At 38.5% G+C, this 22,654-nt stretch overlaps 1 protein-coding gene across 1 annotated transcript in view; it reads right to left on the reverse strand.

Moving 5' to 3' along the window:
• Positions 1-22,654, reverse strand: part of dnajb14 (DnaJ heat shock protein family (Hsp40) member B14) — a 58,564-nt gene that overhangs the window by 34,039 nt on the left and 1,871 nt on the right. Inside the window, exons 2-3 of the mRNA XM_016472692.1 lie at positions 953-1,098; positions 680-868 (exon numbers count right to left, since the gene is read on the reverse strand). Of these exons, the coding sequence (XP_016328178.1) occupies positions 680-868; positions 953-1,098 (335 nt within the window). The remainder of the gene's footprint in view (positions 1-679; positions 869-952; positions 1,099-22,654) is intronic.

Genomic DNA, 22,654 nt, shown 5'->3' on the forward strand with positions numbered 1-22,654 from the left:
AGGCATGACGAAGCGGATATCGTCCTCTTTTGGAAGACCAAACAAAGTAGTTTCGCTTTCACAACAAAACACAGTGTCTCCACGGCATGGCGGCGGCGGCAACAATACTACAGGGAGAATAAAAGTTACACCTTCTTTCTTTGCGTGAATATTTGGGTGGTGTTATGCAAATCTTCCCACATCGTAACGTAGACATGTGGGGGCGTGTTAGAACGAGCCGTTTTAGGTAGGCGTGGTTGACTCTTAACTTTTATAAAGAATATCTCTTTGGATTTGAGACTTTAGTCTTTGCAACTTTACAAATCTTCTTTATGCACCAAGAGCTTGTAACACTCCAAAGGAAAAATTGAAATCGCATCATATGACCCCTTTAGGCTTGAGGCAAGGCTTAAAACAAATGCAAATAAGCCTTTGTGACAATGCATTACTGCAACATCACATATGTGTAACCATGGTTGAGGTAATAATCCAAAATTTATACAGGTTGTCAAATTTCTACAGTTTTATTGTGTGCAGTGCACCAATTTATAACACCCAGCCCTCTTTAAACCCTATACAGTTCCTCCTACCAACCAGAATTTATACAAGTGAATGTTGTGCAGATTTCTCCATCTATGTGGAGAAAATATATATGTGCAATGTGTGAGTATCTGCTTATGATCTATACAAAAGGGCTTACATGAGGGGAAGCCTCCTCCAAAGAACATGTTAAAGAGTTCTTCAGGTGTAATATCAGACTCAAAACCTCTGTGGAAATCAAATCCTCCATGAGCGTTGTAACTTGGGCTGCTGTGATCCTCTGCTCCACTGACATCATACTGCCTCTTCTTGTCTGGGTTACTGAGCACTGCATAAGCATTTCCAATCTCTGGAGAAGAACAAAAACAGCATTTATTGTTTTATATTTTATGTACATCAATGTATTGGATATGGTGTTTCAGGGCGGCTTTACTTTTAAAAGCCTCAGTTGCTCCTGGCGCATGGTTTTTGTCAGGGTGGAATTTCAAAGCGAGTTTTCTGTAGGCCTTTTTCAGTTCCTCATCGTTGGCATCTTTTCTGATACCCAGTACCTCATAGTAATTCTTACACTTCTTTATCCTACAGACAACAAAAAGCAACAGTGTTTAAATGGTTAATCTTATGAGGGTGAAGGAGTGGATGCCGATCTACCATATCCTTCATAATAATATTATTTCATTATTTCTTATGTGTTTATTAATCAAGTTACTGATCAGTATTTAAACTCCTAGATTATTTGATGATTGACTTAGTTCCATGCTGAAGTCTATTCTGTTCCTAGGGTCACAGTGCCATGATTAGGTCAGGGCGACCTCCCATGTACGTGAGCGACAGTGATTGGGACAACTGTGACATTTATGTCACTGTTGTCCCAGTCACATGATATTGCTTGCAACTTGCTTATTGAGCAATTTATCTGGTAGTTGCATAATAAATATGAAATAATCCTGCGTTATTCTGTATTTTTACTCTCTAAAAAGAGACAGGCATAGTGTGTGTGTGTGTGTGTGTGTGTGTGTGTAATGAACCATGCTGAATGCTGATAAGATTCTCGCCAGAGCCAGGCCACCTTGAACAGAAGATAAGTTTTCTCTGTGTGTGTCGGCATCTTTTCCTGAGTAAGTGGAGAAGCTCGTCATCGGATGCCCCCCCTGATCCGGAATAGGTCTCTGGACTGAGATACCCGTTTTGTCTGAGTCCTGATCTCTAGCCTAAATAATCACTTAAAGGGTTAGTTCACCGCAAAATGAAAATTATGCTGTTTTACTCACCCCCGAAGCATCCTAGGTGTATATGACTTTCTTCTTTCAGACGAATCCAGTCGGAGTTATATTAAAAATTGTCTTTGATCTTTCAAGCTCTATCGTTGTACTCAGCTATTTCCCTGGCCACGGGTAATACAATTATGATCATTTGTAAGCTCTTAGCGAGGTAACGTAATCTTTGGCAAAGGTTTTAACTTTAAAGTTATATGACACCAGACAAGGATCCTTTATAAATGAAACATTAATTTTATTGGCTATTCTAGATTACATCAAAACTAAGCTAAAACACACATAAGATATTCGCTACAGTTCTCTTACTGGCATCCTGAGAAAATCACAAGCAGAGATTTGGCTTATGTTTACTGCTTAAAATTTAGCTCGACACCATTTCAGCAGAGATAAGATTTTGTTCGTTTACTTGCATTTTGCTTTGGTTGACAGCTGAAAAGCTGAGTTGTTTTGTTGCTGACACAGGCTTCCTGGATGGCTGCTGAGGGAACCCCGGAGCTTTCGGATTGGTCGCTGAGATGACGTTTGGATGACGTCCTTTTGGGGAAGCCCTCTCGGAGTGGTTGGTTGCCGGGTTACAGCGGAGCCTCGGGTTCTTCTGAGAAAGAGACTGCTTTAGCAAGGCTTTGCGTTCTGCGGAGTTACGAAGCTTCAGCTGAAGTGTTTGAGTTCTGGAGTCTCGCTGTGCGATGTTACGGCATGGGAGCGCTTTTGTCGCGCTGTTATCAAAATAAAAGCCAGAGGTCTTGAGCGAGGAAAGCGAGCCAGTCCGAGAGAGCTTTGTATTCCTTTTAAGCAGGCTCGATGCTGGTCCATCCCATACGCGTTTGTCCAATCCGATGGTGGCTGTGGGGCTTAGCCACGCCCTGTGTGGTTCCCTTCTCGTACATAAATTAAAATGCTGTTCAATTCATCACGTGGGGAAATGTCTTTTCAGGTTTTGTTTATAACTTCTATAAAGTGTCGTACAACACACACCGTTCAAAATAACAGCTTTTCACTCATTTCAATGTTCTGCATTTGTCGTGCCCATTCGTTCAAGATTAAACTTCACATATTACACACATTTTAATAACCTTATTTCCTAAAAAGGGTAATAAACACTGATTAAAGTTGCACCGATTACATGAAACACATCAAGCATATATATAAGACATACAACATATTATTTGTGAATATATTGCCCCGATACTTTTCAATGATTTTCAATGATTGTCTGTGTACGTTTCGTTTCTTTGTCTGTGACAAAAGGAGTTTGTAAGGGTTTCCGTCATGCAGGAAGCAGATGGTCAAAAAGTCATGTGGCGTCACGCTGTATATCCCGTGCTTGCAGGCCCGAGGACGTGAGTTTTCCTTTGCTAAAGTAAGGAGGATAGAAATCCTACAATCCTGTAAATAAACGTTGGTTTTCACGAGAAGCACCGGCGCATGTGCAGCGCTGACCTCATACGTCATCCCCCCGGAGCTGCTTCCGTGTAGGACTGTTGGCGCAAGCTACATTAAAGTGATTATTACGTTTTGAATATGGATATTTTTCTTACAAAAACGCATCGATTCGCTACAGGAGGCCTTTGTTCACCCCCCGGAGCCGTGTGAGACACTTTTTTTTGTGGAAGGGTGCTTTTTATTTCACGTCTTTTGAACAGAAGCAATGCAACACCCGCTGAGTACAACGATAGAGCTTGAAAGATCAAAGACAATTTTTTATATAACTCCGACTGGATTCGTCTGAAAGAAGAAAGTCATATACACCTAGGATGCTTCGGGGGTGAGTAAAACACAGCATAATTTTCATTTTGCGGTGAACTAACCCTTTAAGAGATATGTATTGACATAATTAGTGACCTCTGTTAGAGTATAATTATTGGTGTTTTTGACATGTATGCAGAGCGGCCTACGAACTCCATTGCGAGTATTGAAGATGGCTTCTGCTGACGAAACTGCAAACTATTTTCTTCAGTAAAATTTTCTTTAATTGATCGCATCTCGGACTCCTGATCTTCATTCATCATATCTGGTCCTTGGGTTTTAACTGTAAATTCCCCTATAGTTAATGGTGGAGGATGCGCTGGCAATCGTTCTTCGGTGACATCCCTGATCAATCAACGAAAGAAAGGTAGGAAAGAAAAATTTTGGAAAAATAATCCCTTGGTTAGGGACTGTCTGTGGCGGAGGGAGTGTGAGAGAAGGGAGAGCGATACTCACTCAGACAAAACGCATTCTCTATGTGTGTGGCACTGAGATCCGTAGAGGCCTGATAGTGCATTCTGTGGCACTGAGAGCCGTAGAGGCCAGATAGTGCAGTCTGTGTTAAGGTATATAAAATACCTAGAGAATGTAAGATGCTAGAAGGGGGGTTCTAGTCGTAAATCGCTCAACCAACTCTCTATTCCTTCCGTCTCAGACAGGGGTGCCCCGAGTTTAGCGATCAGGTCAGGTCAGTTGGTTAGGGAAAAGAGTAACCAAAAATACTCATATCCATATATATGTTACGGCAAGGATTGATTGATCTGGGATGCATCAGGCACAACCCCGAAAGAGCTAAAATTTTGTTTTCATGACACCTAATTGGATTGGACCAGTATATGGAAATTCTGGAGTATACTTTGCAGTTTCATCACGCAGAAGCCAAGTGCTGTTGGTAAGATCGCCGCCTCAATCTCTTGCTGCTATCATCTCTTTTGGTTTTTGGTTTGTGATAGAATATGGCTGACAAATTAGGTAACTTGCTTAGTCCTGATAGAAATAATGAAACAGAAGAGAGCAAATGCTGTAAATAGCTCAGCTCTGAAGCTCTCACCTTAAAGATATTCTCTGAATTTGTTGAAAGAATGGTCAGCCTGTGCTTTGACTCTGATTGGAAAGTTAAAACAAAAACGTGATTAGCTGCAAACAAAGAAAGAACCAGGAAGATACAAATTTCTAAATGTTTGTGCCTATTTTCAGATATGTAAAGTTATTTTGATTTTTAATTTGTTAAAATAAAAAATCCCAGAAGTAACTGAGTGATGATTTCATCTGATTCTTTGTGCATATAAGGTTTGAATGACAAAGAATGATATCATAAATCTGTTCCAGTCCCTGTATAGTTGTTGCAAGCTCTAATAATATACTGAACAGAATTCTGGGTTGATTAAAAGACGTTTTTATCTCCCCACCATGACTCTGGTTTAAACTGTAAAAGTAACAGAGACATGTTCTGAGTGGAAAATGTGGAAAATTTTATTGTTATATGATGTTTGGGCAAAAGAGTAATTTTACTGTCGGATTGCAAAAATTTAGCCACCCAGCATCATAGCCAAATGCCAATTTCTAGTGAAAAATGATTGTTTGCATATGAGATGATAATGTTGTAAACAAGCAACATAAACGGGGGTTTCAAAGTTAATTTGAAGAAAGCACAGCTAGCACGACCCGAAGTAACATATCTGGGTCAGGTAACCCCTGACAGATTTAAAACCATTGTTGAAATTCCAAAGCAATGGCCAGAAGTAAGTGAATGGATAAATACAAGTTGATGTAAATGTTCTGAAAAAGTTTTAAGCTGGGCTAGAGTAAAAAGATAGTACAATTAAATTGTTAAAAAGTTTAAAATGAAAATGCATTGCTACCAGTCCTGATTCCCTCAGAGTTCTCTCTCCCATTCAAAGTCAGCTAAATGCTGTTATCTGAGCCTGTGTCATAAGTGATAACAAGCTATTTGTAGTAAAGCACAGAGTTTCAGTTGAAAATCATAGACCCTGAGATGTTAAAGGACATGCTACAAGGAGTTCAGATTTTATGCATTAAGAGGGCAATTGGTAGTTAAATGTTTCAACTGCCCAATGCATTTAAGAAATAAAAGATTGTAAAAAGACTTAATAAAAATCTAGGGGCTATTGTTGAAGAGACATGAAGTCTCTAAAATCTAAATAGACCATGAGCTATAGAAGTAATGATTTTGAATAATTAAACAGTTGTGTTGCTGCTTGTTCTATGAACAGTAACTTGTCTGTCTTATTTTTAGTCTCCACCATCAAACAGGGCCCGATGGCTTCGGCTACAGAAGTAGTAGAACATTACACTGAATGGACGGGTGTGAAATATAAATTCACTGAGTAATCTGAGCATGATGGTTTGAACATATCCAATTGATTTTAGTGATTAAATATTAGTGTGATTAACCTGTCTCAATGTTTTAACACTAGTAGGTGGTGTCAATGGCTCTCATGGTTCTTGAGTGCACCTTTCCCACGCTGCAGAAAATACCAGATTCTGGAAGAAAACTGTCGAGGATGTTGCAACGGGAAAGAGCGATAAGCCTCACGATTTGACACCTCATTCATGGGTCTACGACAAACGGTGCGGGGTGAGTTACGCGCCGAAGTTTTGTCCAGGTGAATAGTAATAGTAACACGAATAAATATGTAAAGATATGCATGTATGAAATGCACTGAGACTTGCATAGTGTGTGTGTAATGAACCATACTGATAAAATTCTGATAAGTGCTCTGTGGGTATGTGTGTGTGCTGGTAGCTATCTCTCTCTGTGTTAGAAGACTGTCTCTGCCAGCTGCCGTCATCCTGGTCAAGAATAGGTGTCTGGAAGACACCTACTTTGTATGATCCCTGATCGCTGACGTCTGCCCAATCAGTTGGAGATATGTTTGGAGTGCTTACGTCCATATGTGGATCTTGTCTAAGTTTATCTAGGTTTTGGAACCAATCAGAATATTGCTGACTTATGTATTGACGCAATTAGAATCCTCTGTTAGGGTATAACTAGTGGTTTTTCTGTAATGTAAGGCAGAGCGGCCACGAACTCCATCGCAAGTGTTGAAGCTGACTTCTGCTGATGAAACTGCAAACTATCTTCTTCAGTAAATTTTCTTCATTTTGATCGAATCTCTGACTCCTGGTATTCATTCATCATATCTGGTCCTTGGGTTTTAACTGTTAATTCCCCAACAGTTAATGGTGAAGAATCCGCGGGCAATCATTCTTTGGTGACATCCCTGATCAATCAACAAAACAAGGTAGGAAGATTTTGAAAATTATTTCTGGATAGGGACTGTCTGTGGCGGAGGGAGTGAGAGAGAAGGGAGAGCGATTGTAGACTCACTCAGACGTGAGTGGGTGACACCAGACTTTGTGTGAATTTGTTTTTGGTAAACTGTCATAGTGTAAGGTACACCTGTAACTTTAAGTTACTTTTTGTGTGTAAAAAGGTGTACAGGTGCACACCTATATGTCTTAGAAGTAGACTTTAATTTGAGAGGTGTGCACCACAATTTGTAGTGCTTTCCTTTGGGGAGTAAAAAGCACAGTCCGGTGGGGGGGGGGACAAAACGCATTCTCTATGTGTGTGGCACTGAGAGCCGTAAAGGCCATAGTGCATTCTGTGGCACTGAGAGCCGTAGAGGCCAGATAGTGCAGTCTGTGTTAAGGTATATAAAATACCTAGAGAATGTAAGATGCTAGAAGGGGGGTTCTAGTCGTAAATCGCTCAACCAACTCTCTATTCCTTCCGTCTCAGACAGGGGTGCCCCGAGTTTAGCGATCAGGTCAGGTCAGTTGGTTAGGGAAAAGAGTAACCAAAAATACTCATATCCATATATATGTTACGGCAAGGATTGATTGATCTGGGATGCATCAGGCACAACCCCGAAAGAGCTAAAATTTTGTTTTCATGACACCTAATTGGATTGGACCAGTATATGGAAATTCTGGAGTATACTTTGCAGTTTCATCACGCAGAAGCCAAGTGCTGTTGGTAAGATCGCCGCCTCAATCTCTTGCTGCTATCATCTCTTTTGGTTTTTGGTTTGTGATAGAATATGGCTGACAAATTAGGTAACTTGCTTAGTCCTGATAGAAATAATGAAACAGAAGAGAGCAAATGCTGTAAATAGCTCAGCTCTGAAGCTCTCACCTTAAAGATATTCTCTAAATTTGTTGAAAGAATGGTCAGCTTGCGCTTTGATTCTGATTGGAAATTTGAAACAAAAACTTGATTAGCTGCAAACAAAGAAAGAACCAGGAAGATACAAATTTCTAAATGTTTGTGCCTATTTTCAGATATGTAAAGTTATTTTGATTTTTAATTTGTTAAAATAAAAAATCCCAGAAGTAACTGAGTGATGATTTCATCTGATTCTTTGTGCATATAAGGTTTGAATGACAAAGAATGATATCATAAATCTGTTCCAGTCCCTGTATAGTTGTTGCAAGCTCTAATAATATACTGAACAGAATTCTGGGTTGATTAAAAGACTGTGTAGGCACAAAAATTGGCAGTAGCATTTTGGAAAAACTTAGAAGCTTATGTTTTGCTTTAGAAGACAAGATTGCATTTGACTGCAATGAAACAGTTGTTTTTATCTCGTGCTGGCCCCCACCATGACTCTGGTTTAAACTGTAAAAGTAACAGAGACATGTTCTGAGTGGAAAATTTGTCATTTCTATATTTACTGATGTTTGGGCAAAAGAGTAATTTTACTGTCAGATTGCAAAAATTTAGCCACTCAGCATCATAGCCAAATGCCAATTTCCAGTGAAAAATTATTGTTTGCATATGAGATGATAATGTTGTAAACAAGTAACATAAACGGGGTTTCAAAGTTAATTTGAAGAAAGCACAGCTAGCACAACCCGAAGTAACATATCTGGGTCAGATAACCCCTGACAGATTTAAAACCATTGTTAAAATTCCAAAGCCATGGCCAGAATTAAGTGAATGAATAGGTACAAGTTGATGTAAATGTACCGACAAGGACTGCAAAAGAACTAACAAACCATTGAAATTCCAAAGCCATGGCCAGAATTAAGTGAATGAATAGGTACAAGTTGATGTAAATGTACCGACAAGGACTGCAAAAGAACTAACTTTGAAGAAACCTTTCAGTTGCAAAAATAGAGATGTTTATTTGAAAATGCATGTCAGCTCTGACAAGTCTTAAGCTGGGCTAGAGTAAAAAGATAGTACAATGAATTTGCTAAAAGTTAATGAAAATGCATTGCTACCAGTCCTGAATCCCTCAGAGTTCTCTCGCTCATTCAAAGTCAGCTAAATGCTGTTATCTGAGCCTGTATCATAAGTGATAACAAGCTATTTATAGTAAAACACAGTGTTTCAGTTGACAATCATAGACCCTGAGATGTTGAAGGACACGCTACAAGGAGTTCAAAAATTCTACATTTCAGATTTTATGCATTAAGAGGGCAATCAGTAGTTAAATGTTTCAACTGCCCAATGCATTTAAGAAATAAAAGATTGTAAAAAGACTTAATAACAATCATGGGGCTATTGTTGAAGAGACATGAGGTCTTTAAAATCATAATACAGACCCTGAGCTATAGAGGTAATGATTTTGAATAGTTATACAGTTGTATTGCTGTTTGTTCTATGACCAGTAACTTATCTGTCTTCATTTTAGTCTCCACCATCATACAGGGCCCGATGGCTCCGGCTACAGAAGTAGCAGAACATTACACTGAATGGAAGGGTGTGAAATCTAAATTCACTGAGTAATTTCAGCATGATGGTTTGAAGATATCCAGTTGATTTTAGTGATTAAATATTAGTGTGATTAACCCGTCTCAATGTTTTAACACTAGTAGGTGGTGTCAATGGCTCTCATGGTTCTTGAGTGCACCTTTCCCACGCTGCAGAAAGAGCGGTTACCAGTGTGCATGAAGTGATTTCTCAATGATGGGTAAGATCCTCTTTTGGCCAAGCAGAGGGCAACCTAAGGCAGGGGGTCACCGCCACTGGGCACCTGCCCAGAAGGGAGGTGTTATATGTGAGATGGTAGCGGAGTTGAGCGGATGCTTGTTAGGCCTAAAAGCATCGATAAGGGGGGAACTGTAAGAAGTTACAGCAATCTGCCTCAAAAATGTGAGCTCCCTCCAGACCTGATCACCAGCAACCGCATTCCTTGATGGCTTGTTTTTCACTGTGACAAGTGTCCACAACTTGATGCAACTATATATGCCAGGGGATCACACCCTGAGGAAAAGGAGCTTATTTATGAAGAGTTAATGGCAATGGGCTTTCAAGAACCATCTGAGACCATGTGATGACAGCCATTATTTTGAGACAAAATGTCTTAATTTATATCAGGATCATGAAGTATCTGCTTTACTGGCAAGAACTGTATGAAAAGTCTCCTATGCAGAGTTATGAATGCCTGAATGTATGAGGCTGAGATGATATTGAACTAATATGTCTAAATCATAGTTTTTACTGATGCAGGTCCTTAGGCATGGCATAGGATAATTACAAGACATGGTGGTGGCTAAAGATGAAGACTGCTTTTGCTGAATCAAGAGATGGTTTGGATAACAAAGGTTAAGGGAACTAAGCATTTGAGGTAAAAATGATTTTAAGAAATGCTCCTAGCATAATGTATTTTAAATAGGTTAAATTAAGATTTGAGATATATAAACTTTGACATTTTTAACCTCTTTGAATGATGAAGGGTTCTATGTTGTAATGAATTTGATATTATAGTCTAAGTTAAAGTTTGGTGAGACTGTCAAAAGATTATTTGCAGAGTAAGAGAGAGAGAGACTGCTTGAGTGGAGGCAGGGATGGTGTTTTGCCTCTCTTATCGGCCTGCTATGCAAGTGTAACTAAAACAAGGCAATGATATTAAGACCAAAACAACCCAGCTGATTTTTCTCAAAATAAAAATCAATAATGAACAGGCAAAGTTTGAGACTAGATAAGAGACTAGGTACAAACTAGGTAAAACTGACAGGAAAATGTTCAGTTTAAATCCTTCGGATTTAACACCAAAATCAAAACCTTGAATATGAGCTGCTTCAATATTCATGTGTCTAGTATCTGTGAGCGTGAGGATGACTAATTTATGTTTTGTGTCTGTTGTGTCACTAACCTCTGGAATGAATGTTTTATCATTACAGATGGGTTAAGTGAAATGGCAAACTTTACAGAAGTCAATAATTCTGAGAGAATCTGACGAAAAGAGGATACAGAACATGGGACGAGCTTTAAGTGGATTTGTTATCCAGCTCTGTCTGCTACGGGTAATAACAACTTCTTTTGGCCTTTATAATGCTGATTTGAATCACTCTCTGGATTAATATGTTTAAGAGTGTTTATATGATTTGGATTTGTGAAATGTTAAGATTGCCGTCCATAATGGGTTAAAAATCCATGTCTAAATTCAACTGAGGGTCTAAATTTAAACAAGTTAACACTTGGTTATTCGAATGGTAAAGGTAAATATTTTAGACTTGACGGCAGAGAAACAGTGACTCATTGGCTAAGTCACTTACCAAATTATCCAGAGAGCACCCTGACATAAAGAAAGGCTGGTGGGAAAACAAAGGAGTGAATACAGTTTAGGTAATATGGGTTAAATGCAAAAGCAGCTATAAGGCTGTCTCTGTGTGTGTCCTCAAGGTCTGAGTGATGTAATAGTTTGGGTTATGTAGAACAGAGATAAATTAACAAAAACCTTTGGATCTGCTGGCTAACCAGTTGATGGAGGAATACAGTAACAAGAGGTTTTAATTAAATGAAACATGGCAGCTGAAGTTAATCTTTAAAACAACAAAATTGTAACAGGATGATAGGATCTATGGAGCTGTTTATGAAGACCTGTCAAGTCAAAGTAAATTAATATCATTATTGTGAACACTGACAGGGCTTTTTGATAATGTCTACTTTTTCAAAACAGATTTACAGAAACTGAGGATGTCTCTTTAATGAATATTTGGCAGTTTAGAACTAAGCAATAGTATTGTTTATTTGGTGATAGGATTGGGAAATCTGTCTGCTCTTGTTCGGTTTATAACAATTTGAATGAAATAAGTATCACTGCCAAATGCCAAATATGAATGAAGGGTTTTTAAGACATTGATCAGGTAGCTGACCTGTAAGCATTTCTAACTGACAAAACAGTGAGAACTAAATTGACTTTACACGAGGTCCTGAGGATTTGCTTCTGAATGTGCTGTTAATTTAGTAAGTACAGTAATATGGTATGATAATTGAGAAGATTTGCATAAAAAAAAATAAGGCATTGAGTATGATTAACAGTAATGTCATGATATAAAAATACATGCATTACAATAAATGAACAAGTAAGTTCTAAGTTATACACTTTGATACTTATAATGTCATTTCGACCAAATGTTCTTAACATTGACAAGTTTAGGTTTATGTTCATTTATGTTTAAATAGCATGTGGACTATGATGACTGCAAACGGATGCGTGGTAAAAGTAAAACTTAATAAAAGGGCTATTAAGTAATAAACTAGGAACTGTTCTAGGTTTTCGAGGAAATAATGATTATGATTCCTTTTATTTCTATTTTTAAAGATGGCTTAATCTGGGTCTTACTTATTTATGGTTTATTTTAAGTTAGACTAACATTTTGTTTTGAACCCCAACATGGTTTCTAATGGGGGAATGAATGAGTGGAGTTACAATCCCTCTTCTTGCACTTTATAATGGATAGGACCCGCGACAGCAAAGGCACGTTCACCTCTTTGTTTAAGTCTGGCTCTGGGAACATTGAGCAATCTATGACTACCGGATCGAAGAGCTCGAGAAGAGTTATGTGGAGATAGAAGCTCAGTTAGATATGAGGGGGCTAAGTTGTTTAGGGACTTAAAAACAAAAACTAGGGTTTTGGGAATGAATGAGTGGATTTACAATCCCTCTTCTTGCAGTATAATGGTTTGGAAATGCAATGGTGGCAGTGGGGTTATGGTATGGGCAGGCGTATGTTATGGAAGTGTAATTAGTGACCTCTGTTAGAGTATAATTATTGGTGTTTTTTACATGTATGCAGAGTGGCCTACGAACTCCATTGCGAGTATTGAAGCTGGCTTCTGCTGATGAAACTGCAAACTATTTTCTTCAGTAAAATTTTCTTCAATTGCATCTTTGACTCCTGGTCTTCATTTCAACACCTGGTCCTTGGGTTTTAACTGTAAATTCCTCTACAAAATTATAAGAAAATAACTGACATCAACTTCGCGCTGTGAATCGCTGGATCGGCTTTCACCGTGGACAAAGCGGAGTCCAGGCCGGGGTCGTCACATGTGGTTGCCACAAGCCCGCCTGCCGGCCGCTCCTTCGTCGAATCCGCCGGCCGCACCGTTCTCATGCCCGCCGGCCGCCGCTCACTCTAGGCCGCCGTGTGTGACGCTGTGTGTTTCGTTGTGAAAGCGAAACTACTTTGTTTGGCATTCCAAAAGAGAACACGACTAGTAGCTACTGCTCCCCGCCCCCTTTTCCAGAATAGAGCTGCGCCCAGGGTTGCCAGGTTTTCACAACAAAACCCGTACAATCGCTACTCAAAACTAGGCCAATCGCATTTCGAGGGGGGTCCCCCGTTAAAATTCACATTCCAGGGGCTAAATATCACATTTTTTGGGTCGCTTCAACCCGCAGACATGAAAAACAACCCGCGGCAACAGTGTTAAAGTATCCCAATTCTTTGCAACACTGGCTGCGCCATTACATATCGTACCTGCAAAAAAACATATATTTTGGTTCTGATTATCATGTTTATCGTGCTGAAATCATGCGTTATAAACTATATAAGTTTAAACTTCTGATATAAGGTTTTCTGAGTGCACACATAGAGAAAGTGGCTGTCACAGCATGTGAGTACCAAACTAAGTTCTCATTCACACACAAGTTTACGTTAAAAACACACGAGTTACAAAAACAGTTGGTTATGTCTGTGAAGGTAAACAGCTGGGAAATAAATTGCATGTTTATTTTAGATCTGTGTGGCAGCAGCAATATACAGTAAATAAATCAATAAATCCACTGCTCTGTTGTCTCCTCTGAGGCTGGGACTCTAAAGTGTTCTGTGCTCGTCTGTGCAGCCAAAGGCAGAACAGTTAGCATGTTTTGCTCAAACTTTCGCCATGGCATTAGACTTGGCACACCGTTGTTGCTTGCGAAATCAAAATGATGGTGCCGTGGGTGGAAACGTTAAGATTAAGGGGCGGTAATATTATAATGAGATCCCTTTGCAACATCACCAAGGGAGTGAAATCAGACGCGATCGTTTTTTACAGACGCTTGCAGAAAAAGGCTTACCAAAACAAAGTTACTGGGTTAATCTTTTTCACCTTTCCTTGGTTGGTAGATGCACCGGGACCTGATTATAGCGTTTAAAACCTGGAAAAGTCAGATTTTCATGATATGTCACCTTTAAATGTATTATTTATACAACTGTGGCTGTAACAATCTATCAAGTGCAGCTTTGCTAAGCTGTGACACACACACACACACACACACACACACACACACACACGTATTTTAGGGCTGTCAAGCATTTTAAAAAATTCATCTAATTACACAATGTGGTGATTAATTAATCTAATTAATCACAAATTAATCTCACATCAAATTTGGAATTAGAAATGAAAAGAAATGTTTTAAAGAACAGCATTTATTCAAAACATGATTTTTTTCTAATGATACAAGTCTTTACTATCACTTTTTATCAATTTGACACATCCTTGCTGAATAAAAGTACCAATTTCTTTCAAAAAAGAAAGAAAAAAATGTACTGACCCCAAACTTTTGAACAGTAGTGTATATTGTTATAAAAGATTTTTATTTTAAATAAATACTGCTCTTTTTAACTTTTTATTTATCAAAGAATCCTGAAATCACAATAATTAATCTAATTAATCACAAATTAATCTCACATCAAATTTGGAATTAGAAATGAAAAGAAATGTTTTAAAGAACAGTATTTATTCAAAACATGATTTTTTTCTAATGATACAAGTCTTTACTATCACTTTTTATCAAATTGACACATCCTTGCTGAATAAAAGTACCAATTTCTTTCAAAAAAGAAAGAAAAAAATGTACTGACCCCAAACTTTTGAACAGTAGTGTATATTGTTATAAAAGATTTTTATTTTAAATAAATACTGCTCTTTTTAACTTTTTATTTATCAAAGAATCCTGAAATCACAAATTATCCAAAGCCACTTAAATTGCATTCAAGGTAAACATTTTATCAGTTTCTGCTTTTCATGGGAATCGAACCAATGACCTTGGTGTTGCTAGTGTAATACTCTATATTACAACCTACTGATGTTTGTTTGATGCTAAATAATTAAAAAAAAAAAAAAGATAAAAAATAGATTATAAAACATTAACATTTTTTTGCCAGATCAGGTATTGGTCGGACCGATCCAAATCCGATACTGTGCATTATAGCTGTTACTGCAAAACTCCAAAGAGGACAAGAAACTGCTATAAAGGCCTCATAAGCATTTTTGTGCACTATATTCTAGGTTTTCTGAAGATATTTGATAGCTTAATTTGAGGAACAGACAGATGTAGCGTCTGGACCAATCAAACACACAATATATATTTTGTTAGCTATATTTAACAAATACTCTGTAACACCCCTCAGTTAACAAGCCATATGAGGACCTATGGACCCTTCCCCCGAAATGCGTAACACCCCAGGAAAGCCGAACAGGCCCCTGGTCCCCATGGCAACTAATGCTGATACCACTGGTTTTATGACCCAGAGGAATGTGAGCAGGGAAAATCACTGCCTTTTCCATAGGAAGAGACACAGTGCACAGTAGAAATGGACTCTTCCCTAATTAATCCATAGGAAAACCTTTCTTTGAATGAACACACATATCCTTATAGTCACTGTGTGTGTTGTCTTTGGTTATGATTAATTATTCATATTTCCCATGAGCTGATTCGCTACACAGAATAAGGTGTTAATTTCCTGTTTACTTCAGCAGATCATCTTGACCATCTCTACATGCTTAAATGCATTGAGTTGCTGCCATGTGATTGGCCAATGAGATAATTGTCACCAGCCACTTTATTAGATACATCTTGCTAGTATTAGGTTGGCCTTCTTTTTGTCCTCAGAACTGCCTTAATTCTCTGTTCCTCTGAGCTTTTGGTCCATATTGACATGACAGCATCACACATTTTCTGCAGATTTGTCGGCTGCACATCCATGATGCGAATCTCCTGTTCCACCACATCCCAGAGGTGCTCTATTGAATTGAGATCTGGTGACTGTGGAGACCATTATATAGAGTATAGTGTATAGAGTATAGTGAACTTATTGTAATATTCAAGAAACCAGTTTGAAATGATTCACGCTCTGTGACATAGAGAATTATCCTGCTGGAATTAGCCATCACAAGATGTGGTCATCAAGGGATGGACATGATCAGCAATAATACTCTAGATAGACTGAGGCATTGATGATGCTGTGACAAGAAAATATCCCCCACACCATTATATACAGACATTACAAACAAGTGGCTTTAGAAATAAATATTTTAAAACTTTTATGTCTCCAGTGTGTCCATAACATTGTTTTCAGAAGCTACATCTGAAGTGCCATTTAGGTATATTTACACAGACTGTTCAGAAGTGGCAAATGTATTTACATAGCAATTAAAATTGTGTAAATAATTATATGAAATTAATGTTTTTTTTTTTACAGGGTCATTATTTGTTTTAATTGAATATTGAAATTATTTTTTTTTTTAAAGGTTGAGGTTCGTGGACCCTCGTAGCTAAAAATATAATATAACAGAAGTGTTTACCTAGCAATGTACGTCAGCATAATTTCACCACATCAACTAATTCAGTTGCATTTGCATTGGTAAATACAATTTCGTATTTCGTAGTTTTCGTATTTTTCTGTCACGGTTGTTACCGATGAGATAAACAGCCATGACCCGTCTGCACCTCCGCACTAGTCGGCCACACTGTCTCGAATACACGCTGCCTTAACAACCAGGTACCACGAAACAGTGTAAACACGAGTACTGTCTGAATGTTGAATTTACTTAAAATATTCCTACTAGTAGCCAGGATACATCAGCTAACTAACTTTAGCTAATTACTTACCTGTCAAAGATAAAATTAGACATCTCAGCATTCATTTTGAAACCTTTGTCTGTTTTAAGCTGTCTCCATCTCTCAAACACATCTCCAATATTTATACGGCTTTTATTATACCGTTGATCATATTCTTTTTTTGGATGGATGCCGAGGCTGTTTAGGATGGGTAGAATGTTCGATCTCTGACTCTGACCCCTTTTGTTTGGCAGCTTCCATGACTGAAATGAAATACGCTGTGTTTTCCGCCAAATGGCAACCCGGGGTGCCGAAATACAATTGGGCAAACTGGCAAAGGGGCGGAGTCACACAGACCAAATCAAAAACAGACATTGCGACACGGAACGCACATTTTGAAAGGAGAATAACTGACTGTAGCATTGTTTTTCAGATAAACAATTATGTTAACTTAGCATGTTTCTTCAATATCTGCAAACACATTATGGTATTTGTATGCTTTAGTAGAGTCAAAAACTTACATAGAGCACCTTTAACTAACATGAACAAACAATAAACAATACATTTATTAGGGGCCAAGCACCAAAGGTGCGTAGGCATCTATTGTATCCATTGGCGTTCTTATTATTAGGGGCCAAGCATCGAAGGTGCGATGGCACCTATTGTATCTGTTAGAATTGTTATTTTTAGGGGCCAAGAACCGAAGTAGGCACCTATTGTATCCGTTGGCGTTCTTATTCTTCTTCTTCTGTTTCTTCTGCTCTTAGGGTTAGGGTTGTCACAAAGCAAGAGTGATAAATAAGGGTGCTCCGATCAGGATTTTTGAGGCCGATCACAGAAAGCAGTATCTGCCGATACCGATCTTTTTAAAGCCTTCTTTTTATAATTTATAACTATTTATAGTGATACTCCAATCAGGATTTTTAGACATTTATTCAGGGACTGCATTTCATTTTTGAAAATGGGGAGAATTCCCCTCTTAGGTGACTCTTGTGAGAGGGGAAGCAGCACAGACTGTGCTTTCACAGAAGAGTCCGCTATGATCCCTGGCTGTTTACTACAAACACAACATTTATTCATTATTTTGATTTCAAATCCAAACATTGTCACTGAAAATGCTTTTCCAGCATTGCAATTCTTTGTTTTACACAGTACAGTAATACAATCATTCACAGACATGTTTAAACACAATAAATATAAGCAACACATTATTCAATGCTTTTTACTTTTGCATTTACTTCTATATTTATATATTAAGTTGCTCAAGCAAGTGGCAAAACATTTAAACTACTTTTCTTACGTTATCACAAACTTACCATTGACAGAAATAGTCAGCTCTACTGCCTTTTCTTTTGCATTTAAATCTTTATTACAAGCAATCCTGCGTTTCCCTTTAAATCTAGCCAAAAAGCCATGTGTTGACAGTGAAACACGGTAGACTTTAATAATATGCATTTATGGTATAATTACTACATTTTCGTGTCAATCCATTTTCATATTTACTGAAAACAATGTGCCGTTACTTTAATTCAGCGCTTGCAGAGCAGCAATAGACTTGGTGCGGAAACGATCTCGGCACTGCTGCAGATGCACCGCTCCTGAACGCACTGCCGGACAGCAACCGTGTGCAGTGAACACTTTAAACCGCTAACATGAGCACGGAAAAAATACGCACCATGTATGCACTGCAAAAGGAGTAATGTGAACCTGGCGTTATGTGTGTGCGCTGTGAGTGTGCATGAGCGTACGGTCAAGAAATGCAATTTATAAACTTTAGTGATGATGTGACACTGCCTGGACTGTGCAAGTGACAATTCCTGTGTCAACTGTGCAGCTAGCTTATATTGCAGAAGCGATGTGGTAATTTAAAGCCATTTGCGTATTTTGAGAGAGCGTGTGCGGTGATTCACTCACGCTGTTTGTGAAATTATGTCTCACACAAGGTTTTCAAATGACTTTATAAGTTATTTAATGAAGAAATATGAAGGTGAGTACTTCACCTTCAGCATTATAATTATTTCACCCGCGCCGGACAGAGACTGAGACGGTGCCGCTGCATGTCCCAACGTGATTATCGGCCACTAGTGATCGGTAGCCGATCAATCGGAGCACCCCTAGTGATAAAGAAGTGGCTCGAAGATCATTACATTGAAATTTTGGATCTGTGGCCACTGGCCAGGCAACCCCCCGGATCTCAATCCCATAGAAAACCTGTGGTCAGTCCTCAAAAGGCGAGTGGACAAGCAAAAGCCCACAAATTGTGATCAACTCCGAGAACTGTAGTAGATGTATGTTAGCAAAGCAGACAATTATCTTTTCTTGTAAAACGTGACAAGATCGCAAATTCGAAAGTGAAAGCACCTGAAGCCCGGCATATAACATATTTGTTTGCATTTGTTTTCTGCCGAATTTGAACCACTGAATTAGTAGAAGCAAATTTGTAAAGTGAAATAAAATGGACTGAAAATTGCCTGTCGAATATTATACATCGTATTTTTAAACAGACTGAATATTTTGAAAGTGAACTCTGGAAGGTGAATATGAATTTTTGAATTATGAAAATGTGTGTGAAATGTTTTGAATTGAAATATTGACAGCTTAAATAAACAACTATGTTAAATTTGAGCCCCTAAAAATGCAAGCACTGTTAATGCAATGCATTATTTTTTCAGCATTCTTATTTGTTTCAAAAACATTTGTCAATTATTTTACTTCCATATTCTATTTTGTTCTTTGTTTAGAGGTAAAACGAAGTTCGAAATACGTGAGCAGCGGTATACTGTTATCGAACATGCTGCCCACTCTGATGAAAGCAACGTTTAAATGAATATGTAAATATGTGCTGCGCTTTCCTCTTAGTAACAAAATAAACACAACAAGAATGGAGAGAACAGCAAGCATTTTTTATAAAAAGCATCTGTTCATAGCAACATGGGTATGCTTGCACAAGCTCTGCAAATTAGCTCTCCCGTGAAGTCAAGCAGCAAGAAAAACAGTGTCAGTGTGTCATTTCATCAAAAGCAAAACTTAATTTGCTACTATAAAGCGGCTCTCCACTGTTTTACCCGTGGACATCTCACCTCACCAAGGACTCGACAGACGAAATTAGCTAGTGTTGGGTCGTTCTTGAACGATTCATTCATTTTGAACGAATCTTTAATGTGACTCGGGAAGAACGAGTCGTCTCGGGGAGTGATTCGTTCAGTCGCGCATCCGCAACATCCTATAGGTTCTGTACTGGAATTAGTCAAGCAGTTCACCTGTTTCGAGTCTTCGGGTTTTTCGAGTCATTCATTCATCACGTGACAGCCCCATAAGTTTAACCAATGCAGTCTGAGACGGAAAGAGAATTGATTAGTTCATCTCTCGAGTCTTCGGGTTTATCGAGTCGATCGTTCATCACGTGACAGACCCATAAGCTTACCCTATGCAGTCTGAGCCGGAAAGAGACCTAATAATAATAACCAACTCTTTATTTCCTTTGTTACAACATTCCGTGTTATGGAAAAGAACCATAATGACAGAAATTCACACATTTATAAACTGTAAGAAGTAAAAAGCAATTTGTAGTTGCAAGTACAATTTGAGACCAGAAACGCATCACGTAACTGTAAGAGTAAATAATAATTATAATGATGATGATAATAATAATAATAACTATGCATCCGTTTGTAAGGAAGCTTGTAAATTAACTAATTTCTCTATCCAATGCTGTCACGTCACATGACAAAATAACGAATGATTCGAAAGACTCGAGAGATGAACTAATCAATTCTCTTTCCTAAAATGAACGAAATGAACGAAATGACTCGAAAAAAGATTCGTTCATTTTGCTGAACGAGACTCAAAGGTCCGAGTCGGTAAAATGATCCGAACTTCCCATCACTAAAATGAACTCAGAGAAGAGTTCCGTGAGAAAGCAGGCGGAGCCTCAGCGCACACCTCCTATATACTTTCTTTATATAATTTATACTTTCGCCTGGCTCTGCTCCGCGAGCCTCCGCTGACTGCGCTCGCACCTTCCCAAACGGACGAGGCTTTTATACTTGTCGCGTTCGCCATTGCACTATTCTTTGAAACGACAGGGGGAGACGAGGAGTAATTGCCCTCTAAAACCATCGGGAATCACCGGTAAGAAGTAGTCATTTCCCGGTACAAGTCTTCTCACATGATGAATGAGTTGATGAATTCATAATTTCTTTATGTACAAACTTAAAACAATCTTAAACTATTGGCTTTATTTTGCATCAAACACAAGACAACTTTAAGCAAATAGTGTATAAATAGTATCTAAATGAATTCTAATTCTATTTTTATACAATAAAATAAAACGTACTTCAATTAAAAAGCCTTGGACAAACTATGCAAAAAAACTCTACATTGTTTTCCCTCAAAGCCTTGAAAGTTGCACCTGGTGGAGTTTGAACTTCACATCAAACTGCTTCTGTTTCACACAAATGCCGAGTTGCTGCAAAAAAAAAAAAAACTATGCATTTTCCGTCAAAGTGTCAAAAAGCACCTGATGGAGTTTGAACTTCACATTACACTGCTTCGGTTTCACACAAATGCCGGCACAGACGTGCATGTTCGGCTAGAATCGCCCTGAACTCGTGCATCTTTGGATGCGGAGCTGTGCGGAAAGTTACAAAAAATGCCGGGCACACCGCCACGCGAAATGAGTTTGCGCGCACTCAAAGCGAACTTCCGTCAACACTGCGATGATGTCATATTTGCCGTCAAGCGAACTTGCGGACGCGTCAAGTATAAATCAGCCTTATGACGTAATAGTCACGGACCAATGGTAGTACGAAGGTGTTTTGTAGCCGGAACAAACTTTTCCGGAAAGTTCGCTTTGGCAAGCTGTTTCGAACTGCCAAAATGAACACAAAACTTCGTTTTGGCCAGATTTTGTTCGAAATAATGTCACATCAGTTCGCTCTTTGATTTCGCTTGAAGTCTATCAAATCGCAAAAGAGCAACCAGTGGGAAGAATGAGTCTGAAGACCTGAACTAGGTTTTACCCATTTGTCAGCAGGGCCGGATTAACATAAGGGCTAGGCGGGGCTGAAGCCCCAGGGCCCGCAAATTGAGGGGGCCCGACGTGATTGGCTGTGGAGGAAAGGAAAAGTAGACCTAGAATTGATTGGCCATTGGGAGATTGCCGAAATCCCACCACGCCCCCACATATTAGTATGTGGTATTTCAGTCCAAAAGATATGAGCGATAAAAATGTCTTTGTATTCATTTACACTACACTGTAAAAAAATGATATGATGAAAAAGCCATGACAACTTATGTTTTTAAGTTACTTTAACTCATAAAAATAATTTAAGCAATTTCAACTTTTTTTTTATAAGTTATACTAGATTCAACTTGATTTTTTTAAGTCAGTTTAATGTTACTGAAATTCAAAGAGCCCAATTTAGTTGAATTTATGAACAACATTTTAAGTTGTAGCTTTTTGGCACTAACCGGCCAAATCTCTGAACATGGATTCATGCACAGGAGTCAAATTTGTACACGAATTTAATATCAGAGTCCTTTCCGAGAAAAAAAAATATTCAGCAAATATAGACATTAGACTCATGTTTAATACATAAAGACATCGCAGTGCAACATCAAACAAGGAGACAGGGGCGGACTATACAGCGAACTAACTAAATCGCGGAGGAATGTCAGACGAACAACTCATGAACTTGAGGAAGCTGTCCGTTGGGCTGGCGCGAAGAAGCATATTCAACGTGGATGAGGCGAGTGAATGCATGTGTAACATCATTTTTGGGAGATTATTGTTCATTCGGCATTTTCGCGCCCACTGGAAGTTTATCCCAGTCAGTCAGGCTTTGTGTGTTTGAGGTGGTATTCGTTACTGAGTAAAGTTAAGCGTTTTTTTTTATTAAATAAAAAAATATTTTATTAATATTTTAATAATATTTTATTTTATTTTCTTATCAACCGTTCAAGCTAGGATAATATAAGTTAACTTGAGGTAGACGACGCCCGAGCTGTTTTCTACGACGC

The sequence above is a fragment of the Sinocyclocheilus anshuiensis genome, unplaced genomic scaffold, assembly GCF_001515605.1.
Source record: "Sinocyclocheilus anshuiensis isolate Anshui unplaced genomic scaffold, SAMN03320099.WGS_v1.1 scaffold1117, whole genome shotgun sequence".
Taxonomy (NCBI): Eukaryota; Metazoa; Chordata; class Actinopteri; order Cypriniformes; family Cyprinidae; genus Sinocyclocheilus; species Sinocyclocheilus anshuiensis.